Source organism: Numida meleagris, chromosome 7, assembly GCF_002078875.1.
Source record: "Numida meleagris isolate 19003 breed g44 Domestic line chromosome 7, NumMel1.0, whole genome shotgun sequence".
NCBI lineage: Eukaryota > Metazoa > Chordata > Aves > Galliformes > Numididae > Numida > Numida meleagris.
Genome location: NC_034415.1, coordinates 28,374,860 through 28,390,524, shown reverse-complemented (window position 1 = coordinate 28,390,524; position 15,665 = coordinate 28,374,860). Strand labels below are relative to the sequence as shown.

Below are 15,665 nucleotides of genomic sequence, written 5' to 3'. Positions count from 1 at the left end.
GCCCAGGGAGCTGGTTTGGGCCAGCGCTCCTTCAGACCAGCCATTGTAGCTCCCAGCTTTGTTCTTTGTGACTGCTACCAGTGACGAGCTGCAAGTTTTACCATTCCAGCTAACCCACGCCACGAGAACTGACATTGCTTGGGGAACCCTCTCATGAGCCTCTGCTGCTGCATCTGCAGGAACGAGAAAGCTCATCAGGAGGAGGGTGCTGAGCAAGCACCATGCAATGCAAGTGGTAACAGCCCCCACCAGCAGCACTGCACCCAGCACAGGAGGAGGACAGAGATGCAACACATATACCTATTTTCCTCAGAGAATGTCCTCTGGATTACAGACCATCCTTCTGTACACAGACACAGTACACATGTGTTCCTATGAGTATAGTTACTCACTTTCTGTTGCTTTCAAAACAAGCCCTACATGTTGATGCCTTGCACTCTGACAAGTCTTTGGTTTTCCAGTGCACTTCCATTAAGTTTCAGAACTGCTGCATAAGCAAAAGAACACTATTTAAATACTGTGGAAAACTAGAGTGATCTGTAAGTACAGCTTTGGTTGCATTGCTGGCTTGATGCTATTACAGCTAAGCCACTTTGCAGTAATTCATTTGTAGCTCACTAAATTCCTTGTTAATTAAGAATAATGGCCCTGTCTACATGAGTGGCTTTTGCAGCTCTTCTAAGCTGAAGATTAACTTACCATGTTTCTGCAGCTTTGAGCCTTTTTTTCTTCCCCCCCCCGCCCTTTTTTCTTTTTTTTTTTTTTCTTTATAGGAGGAGAGCACTGAAAGAGAATTGCGGCACAAACATCCTTCCAGAATTAAGGATGTGGTCAAATGTACAAACAGGCTCCGATCTGCGCAGATAAATGCTGAAGTTTTTAATATCTGCTAGATTCCTGAGTATGGGGGATACTGGGAACGTATCTGTAAGCTCTTTAGAAAACGGATTTCTTCTATGAAAGAGAAATCCAAACCGTTTTCTGCAACCTGAAACAATCTGAATCATTCTCCTGCGATGGGTGTCTGGAATCCATCAGTAGCTGCAAATTCCAAGTTCCCATTAAAATCCCCAATTGCTAGCATCACTTCAAGCAGAGCTTTGTTAATGGTCAAAGTACAAGCAATAGCACTCTTTTCAGTCTGTACTATGCCCACGGTTGCCAGTTCCAGCTGCTCCTTTTGTTTCATGAAGAACCTAAAATTTTGAAACCCAAAGACATAGATTCACACGTCAACAATATCAGTTCTGTGATCATCACGCAGGCGCTCCATCGACACGTTTATCTCACACTTCCAAATTAATTACCTCTATTATAGAACCAATATGCCAAAAGAAGTTCATTTTACCCTTTTTCTGACAGATCTGAATGCATTTGGCATTCTCAGTGTATCGTTCATGCGGTAACTGCGTGGATCATTAAGAAACAAATGGCACTTCGTGTCAAATTCCCAACCTAGCACAGCACAACGAGCAGGGAACTGATGGAACAAAATCTTCATCACACCCCTTGGCAGCTACAGCATCACCTCAGCTGCATGTGCACTGCCTGTACAATTCACTGGTTAACCATCAGAATAACTCAGCACGTCTAGGCTGAAATTTCGTTGAGACAAGTATTGTGACACGGTCAGTCTTCCCCATTAACTGCTAAGCTCATTTTAATTCAAGAGATGCTTTGAATGGAGTTGAGTTCTCCGAGCACTTAGGAATGGCAGTAATATAGGATCAGACTTCAGAGCCATCAAATCGCATCCCAGCAGTGCCCATCTTGTCTGAGAGATGCCAGATGGGCAACAGATTGCTCCAGAGGTCACAGCAGCCACACGCTTCACTCAGAGATGCAGTCAACAAACTGATATTCCCAGTTTGCTCGCGCTCCTCTGCGGGTGCCTAATTTGTACCTCATGTAGCTCACATTCACTGGAATTTGCCAGGTACTACAGTGTATGACCAAAAATGGGCTGTTTCTTTACTCTGGAAACACTCTTCCATACAGACACAAAAACACTCCAAGTGACTTTGCCCGCAGCTGAACATTTTCTTTTTAAGTGGGGCTTGATAGCTATTAAACTTGGTGTAACACTGCTCCTGAGAGTGTCAGGGATGACGGATTAACTCGGTAAGAGAGGCTGGTTAGCAACATCTCGGTTTCCATTCTGTAGTGCAGTGGTTTGCAAGTAAACAGTAAAAAGATAAAAGGGGTAAGAGCTATAACTTATAGAGTGAGTAACTATTCTGAGGAAACCATTACACTGCAATGTAATGTAAGGGGCTATTTTAGGAATCATAGTCTTTGCAGTACAATTTATAACCTTTGTTGCTTCGTGCATATCATTAGCAGAGCAGCGTGAAGGTTCTACATGAAGGCAGCAAAAGCATAGTAAAACTCCCAACAAACCAGCACAAAATAAAGCCAGTTTCCTGACTAGTAACGGAGAATGAAAGACAGTGAGACTGAAGAGCTGTCAGTACAGTCCTCTCCCATTTCTGGCCCTGAGGGCTGGAACCTCTGCAACCCCTTCTCCTCAAACAACGCTCCCACTGCTTTAAGTCACCATTCTTCTTTTCATAGGCCTTATTTTTCCCTCATCCAGATCCAGTTTCAAATTTAGTAAGAACTTACTGGCAGAAAGTATGTTTTGGCAATGGTAGAATAAAAAGGTTTCTTAGGTTTCTAGTAAAGGCAGGTACAGCCCACCCAGCATTCCTACAGAGTATTTTTATTGGCTAAGCTGTTGGGGTGCTGCAAGTGGCCGTTTCAAATCGTTCTGTCTCAGCTTCTCCATAAGTGCCTATTTTCTACGAGCTGGAAATGAATTCTGATAGTTCACAGGAAAACGTGAAATCATTTTGCACTAAAACATAGCAAAATCAGCATGCCTCCATTACTGACTTATTTGCAGCCCCTACAGATTATAGACTTGAAGAAAATCTTGGAGGGGAATGACTGAATAGCTGGTACGTATTGGAACAGGCATCTTATCAGCAATTTGTTTCGACTCGATGAACCAGTCTGTGATTTATCCCTGCTAGTAGAGGCTGGAGGTTTGAAATACCACCACAATATTTTCTCCTTAAAAACACAGTGAACTTGTTAAGTATGGAAAACTGGCATGGAGGACACAATGCAAGCTCAACTTTCCCAGTGCGTTCTTAAAAAAAAATTTATGAGTTTAAAGTGTTCTGCCATTTGGTTATGAAATGGTTTCCACAGAAACCGTCATGCAACACAACTTTTTGCTATAAACACACTGAAGGGTCTAACTAACTTCTGCATGTTTATTCTGTTCTGATGTGGAGCAAAAAAACCTCCTCCGCTCCCTGCTATCCAGGTTGCCTGGCTGTTAGAACAATAACGCGCTTTGGCTTGTGTATAGAGATCTCCTCAGTTAGGCTGGAAATGAAATAAACATGTTAAAGAGGTTAATTTTACAGGAATTAGATAATCTAGTTTAATTACATAGCATTTAATCTCCCTGTTGCATGCAATTTGTATACGTTAGAATCATAGAATCATAGAATTAGCTAGGTTGGAAAAGACCTACAAGATCACCTAGTCCAACCATCCACCTACCACCAACAACCCTACTAAACCATGTCTCCCAACGCTATATCTAAACGTTTCTTGAACATTTCCAGGGACGGTGACTCAACCACCTCCCTGGGCAGCCCGTTCCAGCACCTGACCACTCTTTCAGAAAAGTAGTATTTCCTAATGTCCAGCCTAAATCTCCCCTGGCGCAACTTGAAGCCATTCCCCCTCGTCCTGTCACTAGTTACAAGAGAGAAGAGGCCGACCCCCAGCTCACTACAACCTCCCTTCAGGTAGTTATAGAGAGCGATAGAATCATAGAGAGAGCGATAGAACAATAGACAGAATCATAACGTTATACCAAGAGAATGGATGGCTAAAGCAAATCAAATGTTGAAAACTGCCAGACAGTTGCAATGCTGAAAAGAAGTACACTACCACTATTTGACCAAGTTCCCGGTTTCCTGCTGGTCTTGGGGCCAACCTATCACAGTGCGTCTGATTTTATACCTCTAGGTGCGGTGAAGAGCTTTAAAATTAGAAAACTCCACCAATGTTGACCAAACTGGAAATACTTAGCAGCTTCTTCTAAGGCCAACCCATTGCTCAACCGCTGTGATGCTGCCTATACCTGAAGAGCAGCCTGCCAGCTTTATCAGAACTTTCGTGTGCTGTGGAAATATCTCTTCCTTCACATTTTTTTTTCTTGCAGACATACTGCCTGTAAGAATTACCACCTGGATGGTCTTGGAAGTGGAGGTTATCCACTTTATCCATGGAGCAGGCACTGTCACATGTCAATGCGAGGTGGAGGGTGGGGTAGCAAGGTTCCCGGGCTGTGCTTTGTGGCCAACAGTTTTCCTTCTTTGCTATTGCTGTTTTTGCTCCATTTGTGGTAATAGCAGTGGAGAGCAATTGCCCAGGAGGTGCTCCAAGAAAGTGGTGCTTTTGCCAGCGTCAACTACAGAAATGTAAAATAAAACATAATGGTATCCACTGGCTCCCAACTTTTTAGAGCAGTACCATCTGCTGCTACCACTGATGGAACCAGCCCAGGAATAAAAACTAGTTTGTTTTTTTCCTACAGAATTTAGATGAGGCCACTATGATTTGTCTTTGAGCTGAAGGCACAAATTCCACATCTAATCAATGTTCAGCCTGTCATCCAACTCATGGTCCTCGCTCAGGTCACCAGTATTGCTGTCTGGTATCACCACTTTCTGATGGCATAAAATTGCCCCACCTTACAACAAAAGCCTTGGTTAAACAGAGTAGATCTGATTATTTGAAGGAAACTCTTCCTTATGTACTTTGGATACTTGTTTTCCCTTGTTATATCACTAGATCAACTATTCACTGATATCTCTATGGAAGTTTGCAGGAGAGATGTAGAAAATTAAGCCTTTCCCTGGTACTCAGCAGGCAATGAGTAAGTGCACGTCACAGCGCAGGCTGCTATGCAGTCAGTAAGTCACTTTGGAAACTGCTGTCCATGTATGCCCTGAATTCCTGCCAGCTCAGGCTCCCTTGGGTTCCAAGGCAGAGGGATCAGCGTACCCCAGCCTCGAAATGCACCATCCAAAGCAGGCAATGTAAAAGGTGCCGGGGCAGGGAAGCATCAGCCTCTTCTACTGAGATAAAACTGGCAGCAGTTCTGCGCAAACCCTGGCGCACGCACCAGTTATGCTTGGCACTTTGCTAACAAGGCAGGGTTTGGAGAACTTCACTCTTGGACTTGAACGTCCAAATTCCACTGTAGCCTTGGCTCCAAAACGCAAGTCCTTCAGGGCCAAGGTCCTTCCGTGACTCACTTCAAAGCACATAAAGGAGAGCAAGTAATCACCTCTCGTCAAGGAGATGAGCTGCAAATAAGTAATATAAAATATTCTGATGTCTGTATTAGTTTTTCCTAGTTAGGATTAATGGCAAAATGGACGTTGTACGGAAAACCACAGCCCAACAGAAACAGAATTAACTGCTGTAGGAACTGATATTCCAAACAGCACTGAATGACAAAGCAGTGGAAAGCTTAGCACAGGCTCCTTTCAAAACCTCACCCATAGCTGGGATTCTTTTTCAGAAAACAAATGAAAGGGGTATCTAAGAGCTATGAATACTGCAAATTAATCTTTACCCTTGCATACAGCCTTTTGGATTACCTACACTCTCTTAGGATGCAGAAGTCCTGGATCAGGCTATTTCCTCCCCTTTTCCACGCTTGCTGCCAGCTTTGCAATCATTTCTATTCTGACAAATATACTTTCTCTCCTCATCTCCATTTCTGGGTTCCTTTACAAAATAAAGCCTTTGAAAGCTAGAGATCTCCTTTTGACCAGTTATAGTCACAAGTACTGCACACGGGAGCACCTGATGAATTCTCATCTGCCTTCTCTCTCCTTGCCAAGGGCAAGGGTAAAGATAATATTTCATGGTGTAAGCGGCCTTACAAAATGCTCATGGGCCAGCTGTAACATACTCTTCTTTGCAAATCACATTTTTTATCAAGGCAACAATATAAACAAACAAAAAAGCCTCCGTTTTGAAGCAACATACTCTGAGCACGTGAACAGCTTCCATCCCTAGCTTGGTTCTGTGGATGGATGACCTGCTTGTTACGTACAGGAAAAGTCAATACGCTTCACAGTGCTCAAGGACTGAAAGCATTAGAATCATAGAATCATAGAATTAGCTAGGTTGGAAAAGACCTACAAGATCATCCAGTCCAACCATCCACCTACCACCAATAACCTCACTAAACCGTGTCTCTCAACGCTATATCTCAACATTTCTTGAACACCTCCAGGGACGGTGACTCCACCACCTCCCTGGGCAGCCCATTCCAGCGCCTGACCACTCTTTCAGAAAAGCAGAATTTCCTAATGTCCAGCCTAAACCTCCCCCGGTGCAACTGGAGGCCATTCCCCCTCATCCTGTCACTAAGTCTGTTTAACACAAGTGAACGCAAACCAAAGGCAAAACTCACTGTAATCTTTGGGGAGAAAAAAACAGAAACTTGAAGATAACTTCTATGTTTTTCTTCCAGAAAAATGGAAGAAAACATACAGGACATTAAAACAACTAAGTAACTTATGGCCACGAAGTCTACCAGTTATAAATAAGGAGGATACAGGATACAAATCCAAGTCAGGCAAACAACTGCTCATTCTTGATCTTGTTCCACAGTCAACACAGTAAAATAATAACGGGGAGGGAAGGCTGTGGCACAGCACCTGCAATGAAAATGGGAGGGCTATCACACAGCTTCTTATAAACCTTGACTGTGTCAATGCTCCCTTTGTTATTTATCAGGTTTTGATTTAAATGAACTCTAGTATCATTATCAGCGTTCTATTGATTCCTGCTGAAACAGGTCAGCATTTGAATTTACCATCTGACACACCTTTCGATATGGTTTTTTTTTTCCTTAATTATTCCTTAATAGCAACAGCTTTGGCACCTCTCATTACTTGGAGCATAAGCACAGTTGTCCAGATCCCACGAACCAGGAACGCTTCGTATGCCCTAGAACAAAAGTGGTGAAGCAGAAATGAGATGCAGCTCATAAAAAAATAAAATCAAAATAAAAAAGCAAGATAAAAGCAAGGAGCTTTTGATTGCTTGGACTTTTCGATACCTGTTCAAAGAGCAATGTTATATAGCACTTACTTAGATATCTTTCTGGCAGAGCTGCAACAGAGAGCACTGCAAGCAGTTTCTGCCCAGCAAATAATTCAAACAACAACAACATCTCTCCATTGAGACATTTAGTTTGAGCTGGAATTAATAATCTGTTTCTCACTACAGATGTGCTCCACTATCTCATCTGGGTTAAATTAAAGTCAGCACCGGAGCAGACAGGCAAGTGCAGATGAAGCTAAAGGTGTTTCTTCATTTTTGTTAGTACCGCCTTCTATGCAAGGGGACTATTCTAATGCTGCTTGCCCTAAAAAACTACAACTAGAGAGCAAATACTCAATTTCAGGAGCTTCTACTGCCCAGTGAGATTCCTTCATACGCAGATGGACAAGGTAAAATTTGGGTTCTGTTCACAAGTTGGTAACTTCCAGGGACACTTTTGTCGTGCTATGGCAGCTTTTGGCTCATATCCAGATTCTGTTACATTCACAGATTGGAGACAATAAAGTCCTGGATACAACATCAAATCTCACCTCTGAACTCCAATGAGAACACCTTCTTGAGTTCTGCAGAACTAGGATTAGGAAAGTTCAGCTGCTATTTTCCCTTCATTCTTACCAATTCCGCTTCTTGGCCACGTATGTTTTTGTTTGGTCAAGCAGTAACGTTAAGACAATGCATTTTCTTACAAAGGCAAACCTGAAAAAACAACCGTTTTTGTGCAGTGCCCAACAGCCAGTGTTATTTTGGATTCAAAATTAGAGATTTTAGCAAACTGTGTCTACACAGACGGAACCACAAACTCTTACAGGACATTCAATTCAGCCCTTTGAAAACATAAAACAGTGCTTAATAGATTTCTACTGCTATCCGGTCAGCAAAAGAAATCTCACAGCCCTTCTTACACAAACACAGCAGCGTGGCCAATCCAACGAGGCCGAGTCGTCAGCAGCACACAAGAAAACCAAAATGATTAGCTGTGGTGAGTCTGCACAGCCGCCGACCGCTTCCCAAGTGTTCGTTATTTCCCCAACAGTGACGGACAGGCTAAGAAAAGCAAACAGCTCCAAACCGCACCTCAATACATTTACGGGTACAGCTTCCATCTTTCAAGATAGTTCCTAAAAACAAGAGCAACCTGACCAAATGTTTCCTCTCTCATTCAAAATTGAGACAGAATCATTTCCATCTAGCCAGGTATCCACAGAACTATACTTTATATACAGTTTATTTCACTAGAGATTTTAATTTTATACATAGTATAAAGGGGTATCCTGATATCACACATATAGTTATTTTACCGTACTGTTTAAGAACCAATTTTTTTTTTTTACATAATACAGTATTAAGTACCATATTAATTAAAACAAGTGATTTAAAAGAAACTACATATAAATGGATGTTTACCATATGCACAGTGCAAGAATGATTTTATATCACCGTAATCACAAAATGTGAATCTAAAATACAACACTGTGATTTAAAACTAATTCATAATTACGCTGCACTGTGTTGCAGTCAGATTGATTAATCTTTGTTTGAATTACCAAGCAATGTTAAATTCCAGACAAACAGCAGCAGTTTATAATTATGATTTCAAACAGATCCCTTCCACAGTAACCCAAGTTTTACCAAACACTGGTTTATCCCTACTTCTCATCTCGACAGCGTCCTAAGGAAACATTACAATGGCACAGATTTCATTTGGAATTCTCTGGTAACCAATGCTAAAGAAATCCTTTATTACTGCCATACAGGAAACCTTTCGGGGTGATCAAAGAGTTTAAGATGGAAAGATTTATGGGCAGAATTCGCAGAATTTTAGTAACAAATCACAGGATTTCTCCTCCGCAAATAGGAAGCAAATACTGCCATGTAAATCAGGTTGTAAAATTTACAGAAAACAATTGTGGAAAAGAAAGCATTCGTAATGTAAACACGTCGGAGACGACTTCTTCATTTTCCCTTTTGCAGAGCGGGGCAGTGGATGAATATCAGCTAATAAGAAACAGACGTCTTCCTCAGAAGAACTACTTCACCATCACAGGATAAATGTGGTAGCTGTTGAAAACTGCTAACGTTTTCTCCCCTCCCTCCCCCCATAGTTTCAAGTTCAATAAATAGTAGAAAAATAATCCTTTACTTAAAAATCTTGAGATGCATTGTCCCAGGTTCCATACAGCAATTGTCGGAGCAATGAACTTTCTAAGAGCAAGAAACTGCAGCGAACCCGACGGACTCCCCCCGCTCCGTCTGGCACCTTTTTAAGTTTTCAGCGGCACAGTTTTCTGCTCTTCCAGTTAAGGAAACCAAATCGTCTCTGGCTCTTTTAAGCTCTCCCTTCTCCTGGCTCAGCATAACAGGGCTTCCAAAGCTTCGGCTGCTGTATAAACTTGCATCCCTGGTTTTGGAGGTTTAACGTGCCTCCTGTTCCATTTTATTAAATGTTATGGCAGGTCCATTCATCAAGCACATTTCCCTTCCATTTCTGAGCCAACCTTACATTTATGAGAATGTAAAGCTCTTATGCCTAAGAGTTTACTCGGGAAGTTCGTTGAATTGTTCCTGGTAAAAAGCACAGAAACAAAGGCGCCCATTGCTGCACGGATCATTGTTCACAAGTTTTGCCTCTTGTGTTGGCCATTAGCATTCTGCATCCACAGTGTGTACGGTGACTGCAGCCTGTAAATGGTGGCTGTGGTGAAGAGTGGGGTGGTGCAACCGGTAGTGGTGAAACTTGTGGCTCAACAGGGCCGCTGTCTGAGGTGGTGTGTCCAGGTCTAAGTCTTCGTCGTGGTTTCCAACATCAACACCAGCTGACAGCGGATCGTTATTGCACGGGGGATTTTCGCTGTCTTCCTGAGGACTCATAGTGCTGTAGCCTAGAAAACAAAACAGCAGAGCTAAGAATTAAAAGCCAGACTAAGAGGTCAATATCCACAGTGCTGACTGCCACACCCTGCAGCAATCAGATGCAGCTGGTGCTTCGCAGAGAATAAACAAGGAGCTGCTTCAGCTGAGAGAAAAGGAAAAACGGACCACTGCCTGTAATGTCCATCTGTGTTCATGAACTTTGGGAACCTACGATCCGTAGGACACACAGCAGCAAAACCATTCAACAGCTGGTTATGGAAGAATTGCCAGCACTAACTTTAGAAAGGAAACATAGTGGAAGGGTTACTTTTCTGGGGGTTATGTTGGGGGGGTGGAACCTTTAATATATGAGGGTGGTGAGACACTGGAACTGGATGCCCAGGGAGGTTGTGGATGCTTCCTCCCTGGAAGCTTTCAAGGTCAGGCTGGATGGGGCTTTGAACAACCTGGTCTAGGTCCCGCCTATAGCGGGATCTGAATGGTCCCTTCCAACCCAAACCATTCTGTGATTCTATATTGGATTTTACAGACAGACAAAAACTATGTGGGTCCTGCTACCTCTGTTCCTATCCAACTATGTCCTTCCTAGCAAGGACCACTGGCTAGTGCCTGGAGGTAACAAAGCTTTTTCAATTTATCTGGACATATTATATATAATCACAACATTATATTTTTAAAAGGAAAGGAACGCTTTTCACCTGTTAGGGTCAACTTGCAAAAATCCAGCATATGTTTTCAGTGCTGGTCAGCTTTCCATACAGTTAAAGAAATTTACTGAATCCACATGGAAGCGTTTTGCGCTGTTCCATTAAGCCAAATAGTACCGACTCTTCCAGCTAGGCATGCACACAGCACAATTAACAGGAGGCTCTCCCTTGGCTAAAATAACTGCTACTGAAGGCTGAGAGGTTGAAGAAAACCAGATCAGGCATCTTTGTGCATAATGAAACATTGCATTCACAGGGTCGTCCTAAGGAAATTATGTCACCTGAAGGTGAGCTAACAGCTAACTGTTGCAAGACAAGACTGTGCCTTCTCAGTGAGAAAGCCATCTTGTAACAGGTCCTTTGGTATTTTCTGTCCCTTTCTTTTGAAGCAGGTGCTCGTACTTACTATGAGATTTGATTTAACACTGAAAACAGCTGTTACCACTCAAAATCAGTTTGCAGTGTCCTAGGCAAAAACACCTGAGTATTTCTAAACATGGAAACGCAGCAAAAATTTAAAAGAAATAAAGATATTTCTTTAATTAGAATAATAACCTGAGAAAACTTCGGCTAAGAGCTGAGAAACCCCTGGTGCTTCTGAACATCTCTGTTTTTCAAGTTTTCAGCCTGAGACACCGAGATGAAGAGTGTTAGAAATACCAGGCCAAGTACCCAAGGCCGGTTCTCTCTTTCTATGATCTGAGTTATGGTTTCTAGCTGGCAGAGGGGAACTGGGGAAGGAGAATGGGCAGCCCTCTGAAGATGAAATTACAGAGACTAAAAAATAGAAGTGCACGTTTCAGAGACAGGTATACAGTAACCCTGCTCCTCCTGTTAGCTAGGAAGATGGCAAGGATTTGCTACAAGAAGTGGTGCAAAAGCAGCATTAGTCAAGCAAATCTGTCTCAGCACAGGTAATCTGACCCCAAATCCAGGATAATGCCTCCTAGAGCAAGATTGTCCCTCGGACATCTGTTCACTCATGTTCTAAGGTTTTGGCCTTGAGATTTCCTGTCCCCCTGGAATTCCATTAGGGCAACCACTGTCTTAATAATTGAACAGATCTTCTATAAATTAGATGGTCACTACAACATGCTGTTGTCTGTGGCAGACTGCCTTGTCTAACCTTCTCTTAACCTACATTAAGTCCTCCTCATGAGACAACAGCATGACATCTTTCTAACTGCTTTTAAGACTTAAGCAGTCTCAAGGCATGAGAGGTGTATCAAAATTCTCAGAATCTAAACAGCATGTATGGTGTGTGTGGGGGGAGAGGAAGCAAACAAACGCACAAGGCTGAACACCCTTCCCTGCTAGACATGTACACAGTTAATGCTGGTTATTATTTGCTTAACAGTCGCATAAGATGCACTCTGTGGTGATAGTATTGGCTGAATGTGCAACAGAAAGGCTAAGGGGGCACTGGACCTCTAATCCACACTTACTTTACACTAGCAAATGCAGGTATCCAGCATGTTGGTAGAATTTTATGAAAGACACATATGTTCCATCAGAGAGAAAGGGCAGTAGAGATGCTGACTTGATTGCTTTCTCTCACAGAGTAGGAGAGGTCCATTATCACAACTGAAGATCTAAATTGTTTGGGTTGGTAGTGGAAAACCAGTATGGTAAATATAGAAACATTTCTGTCAGTCTGAATTCTGGTTACCCAGTGAAGCTGGCAGATCCCAAGAATCAGATAGGGTCGGGATGGCATTCAGCTGCTTTTACACTAGCGCTCCTTCGCTGGACAATATCATCTGCTGGAGGGCGTCAAAACTGCTTAACTGTGAAGCAATAAGGTGCAAAGGTGGTTTGTTTGGGTTTTTTTGCAGCCTTATCTGCAACATGCCAGACCTGTGAGTAACCGCAGTCGTTAAGCCGTGATCAGGATGGTGATTCAGAGTCTTACCGTGGTCACTCTCTGTTCCTGATCGACCCCAGTATCGGCGTCTGCGTTCTGGGCTGTGGGCATGCCGCTCTATTACTGCTGCTATGAATCGGGTGTTACTGACTGGGGCAGAAAAAGAAACAGAGCTGGTTTAAAAGAAAGTGCTTTTACTGAATTTTATCTGTGGGACACATCAGGCACAGTGAAATAGGCTTTCTGCAAATTAACTGCTCAAACATGACTATTTTAAGACTGTCAAGTGACAGAGCAGTGGGAGTAAAGAGATTGTATCTAAACATAGAATAGATCAAGATTCATTCAAACTCATTCACTCGAAATAAGCAATTTAGAGAATTACCCTACCCATGCTAAAGAAACCATGGCAGCACCGCAAGCCCACTCAAACTGGAACTAACAAGGACTTGGAGAAGCAGTAGGTGCAAGCCATGAAACTCTGATGTGCTTATTTCTTCACCTGTAAGTGCTGACATAGTTTAGAGTCTTGGGAGTTGTTTTAGCTCTCTCTTAGTGAGGGATCAGAGCCAGCGTCCTGGTCTGAATCTGGAGCTCTCCCAGAGCTTTGGTGCACCTGTGTCATTTTGCAATACAGCAGCCTTACATGCAAAGTGCCATTTTTACTGACTGTCAAATTAAAATGAGCATCCTAAGTCAAAGCAAGATAGATTTACTGACACATTTGTTGAAGACTTGTCCTCTCCTTTCCAAGGCTGAACAAAGGTAGCAGCTTTGCATACCCTGTATTGTCACAGTTGTAATTTCTAAGCTGTGGCTCAGCTGCTGCTGGAAATGGTCACGATAGGGAACATAAGAGACAAACTTCGTCCACACAGATTAGAGTCTTTTAAAAATAAGAAACATAATTCTAAAAATAAGAAATGCAAATGAGACTGAAAGTGCACTTGAAATTACAATTTAAGTTAAAAACATTGTGAAGTCATTTTCTACTGCTCATCAGCACAGCATTTCCTCATATATACATATATATGTGTGTGTGTGTGTTTTTAATTCCAGCTTAATAAGAAAACAAATAGCTCATCTACTCTTAATCTAACATTTTTTACAGTGAGGTGATTTGGTACTTACTGATTCCTCTGTCTTCATGGCTGTCATCGTCTCTCTCGTCCCTATCGTTTTCCAGGTTCGACATACGCACTGACATTTCTACACACCATTACAAACAGAAAAATGCAACTGTTAAGAGAAAAATTTTGGATCAACTTACTAATGGCTGTCAACCCGGTAATACAGCGGAGGCACTTTGCATTGCTGCGCAGTCTGAGCTTGATGTGCTTTGTTTCCAAGAGAGATGGGGCACAGGGATATTTTTTTTTTGTATCTGTGATCCCACAAACAGCACATCGAACTGAAGCAGGGACACAAGTGAGAAACAGGCACGTTCCAAACAAGCAGGAGGAGCGTGAAAAATGTTGTACTCCTCACATCACCACTCCTACGCAGAAATGAACATATAAAACCAGTGTGTTATGACAAGGCCCACAGAGCTGTGAACTTGGGCTTATCGTTTTAGCTCTGCAAAAATCATAACTTCAGCTTCCTGACAGGAAATGCTATCGAGTTCCTTGGACAGACTTTCCTCTGCAGGCAGCAGGTCAGACTGCACCCAGAAGAGGGCAGCAATACACAAGCACCTGTATGGAGACTGAACCTTACTTTCGCAGAGGCTGGCAAGAGAGAATAGAAGAGGGTGAAGCATGGAGGAGAGAGAAACAAAACCAAGGAAGGAGGTCGTTTGTTTGCTTTTCCTGTGGCTTTCACTCCCACGTACTACTTCCTCTCAATAGTTATCAGCTCACCCTGCGCTGCCAAAGGTGACATGTGCTGGTGACTCCTCCGATGTATCTGGTGGCGATACGCGTACACGGCGAGGACAAGCACCATAATGCAGCCCATGATGCCTCCAGCCACTGGGCCGACCGGTGCGCTTTTTATCATGTTCAGGGTGATTACTTCATCTCCTAAATCAAAGAAGGGACAAAACAGGGGGGAAAAAACCACAACGTGAATGCTCTGCAGAAAGGTTTAAAGCTTTCTAGGTGTGCGACTGCACAAACAGGAGAAGAAGTTTGGAGAGAGCACATCTGAAGGTTACAAATGTGCACAGTATATTCTGCTACACGTTGAGACTTTCAAAAATATCATGCCCAGAACAGTCCTGATGCCACTTTTTTTCTTTTAAATTCCTTTACGTACTATTTTATGTTAATTTACCACTAGCATAGAAGATGAATTTGAAGCGTGCTCTGACATTGAAAGCACACGTTACTGAATACAGAGAGTTAATGTAGCATCTGTTCAGAACAGCAGAGTTACCTATTGCTCCCAAGTCATCCACATATGGGCTCTTGGCTCCCACGATGCCACCGAAGCATTCCTTCTGAGGGGCACAATAGGATTTATCCAGATGGGTCTTCCCATCGCTGTCTACCATACACCACTCACAGTCCAACACACCAAAGCAATCCCTGAAAATTAAAACCAGAATATCACCACGTTTACTGTCAAGTCCAGAACTTTTCACTTGACGTAGCTCAGATTGTTTTAGAAGCATGAGAAAGAGAGGCCAAAATCACCTATAAACCTTACGTAATGTTTGGCCACAAAAACTTATCAGTAAAATGCTCAGGTAGCACAAGGTAACTTATACAGGGGACCTGAATCTTGAGCTCACATCTTCCAAGCCTGTTTGCCTTCCTTTTCTTCCTCCCTCACACTGAGTAAAGACAGAACTTCCCTTTTAACTCCTCCAATATGACATTTCTCAGCATAGTAAAGCCTGACTATGATTCCACCCCTTTTCTGCAATCCTCTGCAAGATGTAAGATGGGATTTGGAAGCCTGGTCAGAGCACAATGTGTTCTAGCAATCTCAGCTCCCTAGAGATCACTCATAACTAACAAAACATAAATAGGCCCTCAAGCTTCTCTACATCATGCCAGGAGTAGAAGAGAGAAGCAGAAAGCTGACAGGCAGCTAGCATCTCT

At 42.7% G+C, this 15,665-nt stretch overlaps 1 protein-coding gene across 3 annotated transcripts in view; it reads right to left on the bottom strand.

The window, feature by feature from the left end:
* CACHD1 (cache domain containing 1) overlaps nt 8,371-15,665 on the bottom strand; it is a 92,346-nt gene continuing 85,051 nt past the window's right edge. The window contains exons 23-27 of one of the 3 annotated variants that reach the window (XM_021404230.1): nt 14,995-15,146; nt 14,478-14,639; nt 13,747-13,824; nt 12,664-12,765; nt 8,371-10,052 (exon numbers count right to left, since the gene is read on the bottom strand). In XM_021404230.1, coding sequence (XP_021259905.1) covers nt 9,814-10,052; nt 12,664-12,765; nt 13,747-13,824; nt 14,478-14,639; nt 14,995-15,146 — 733 coding nt within the window. In that variant the 3' untranslated portion in view covers nt 8,371-9,813. Of the gene's footprint in view, nt 10,053-12,663; nt 12,766-13,746; nt 13,855-14,477; nt 14,640-14,994; nt 15,147-15,665 lie in introns of those variants that run through there. The other 2 variants (XM_021404231.1, XM_021404232.1) reach the window with 2 other exon arrangements.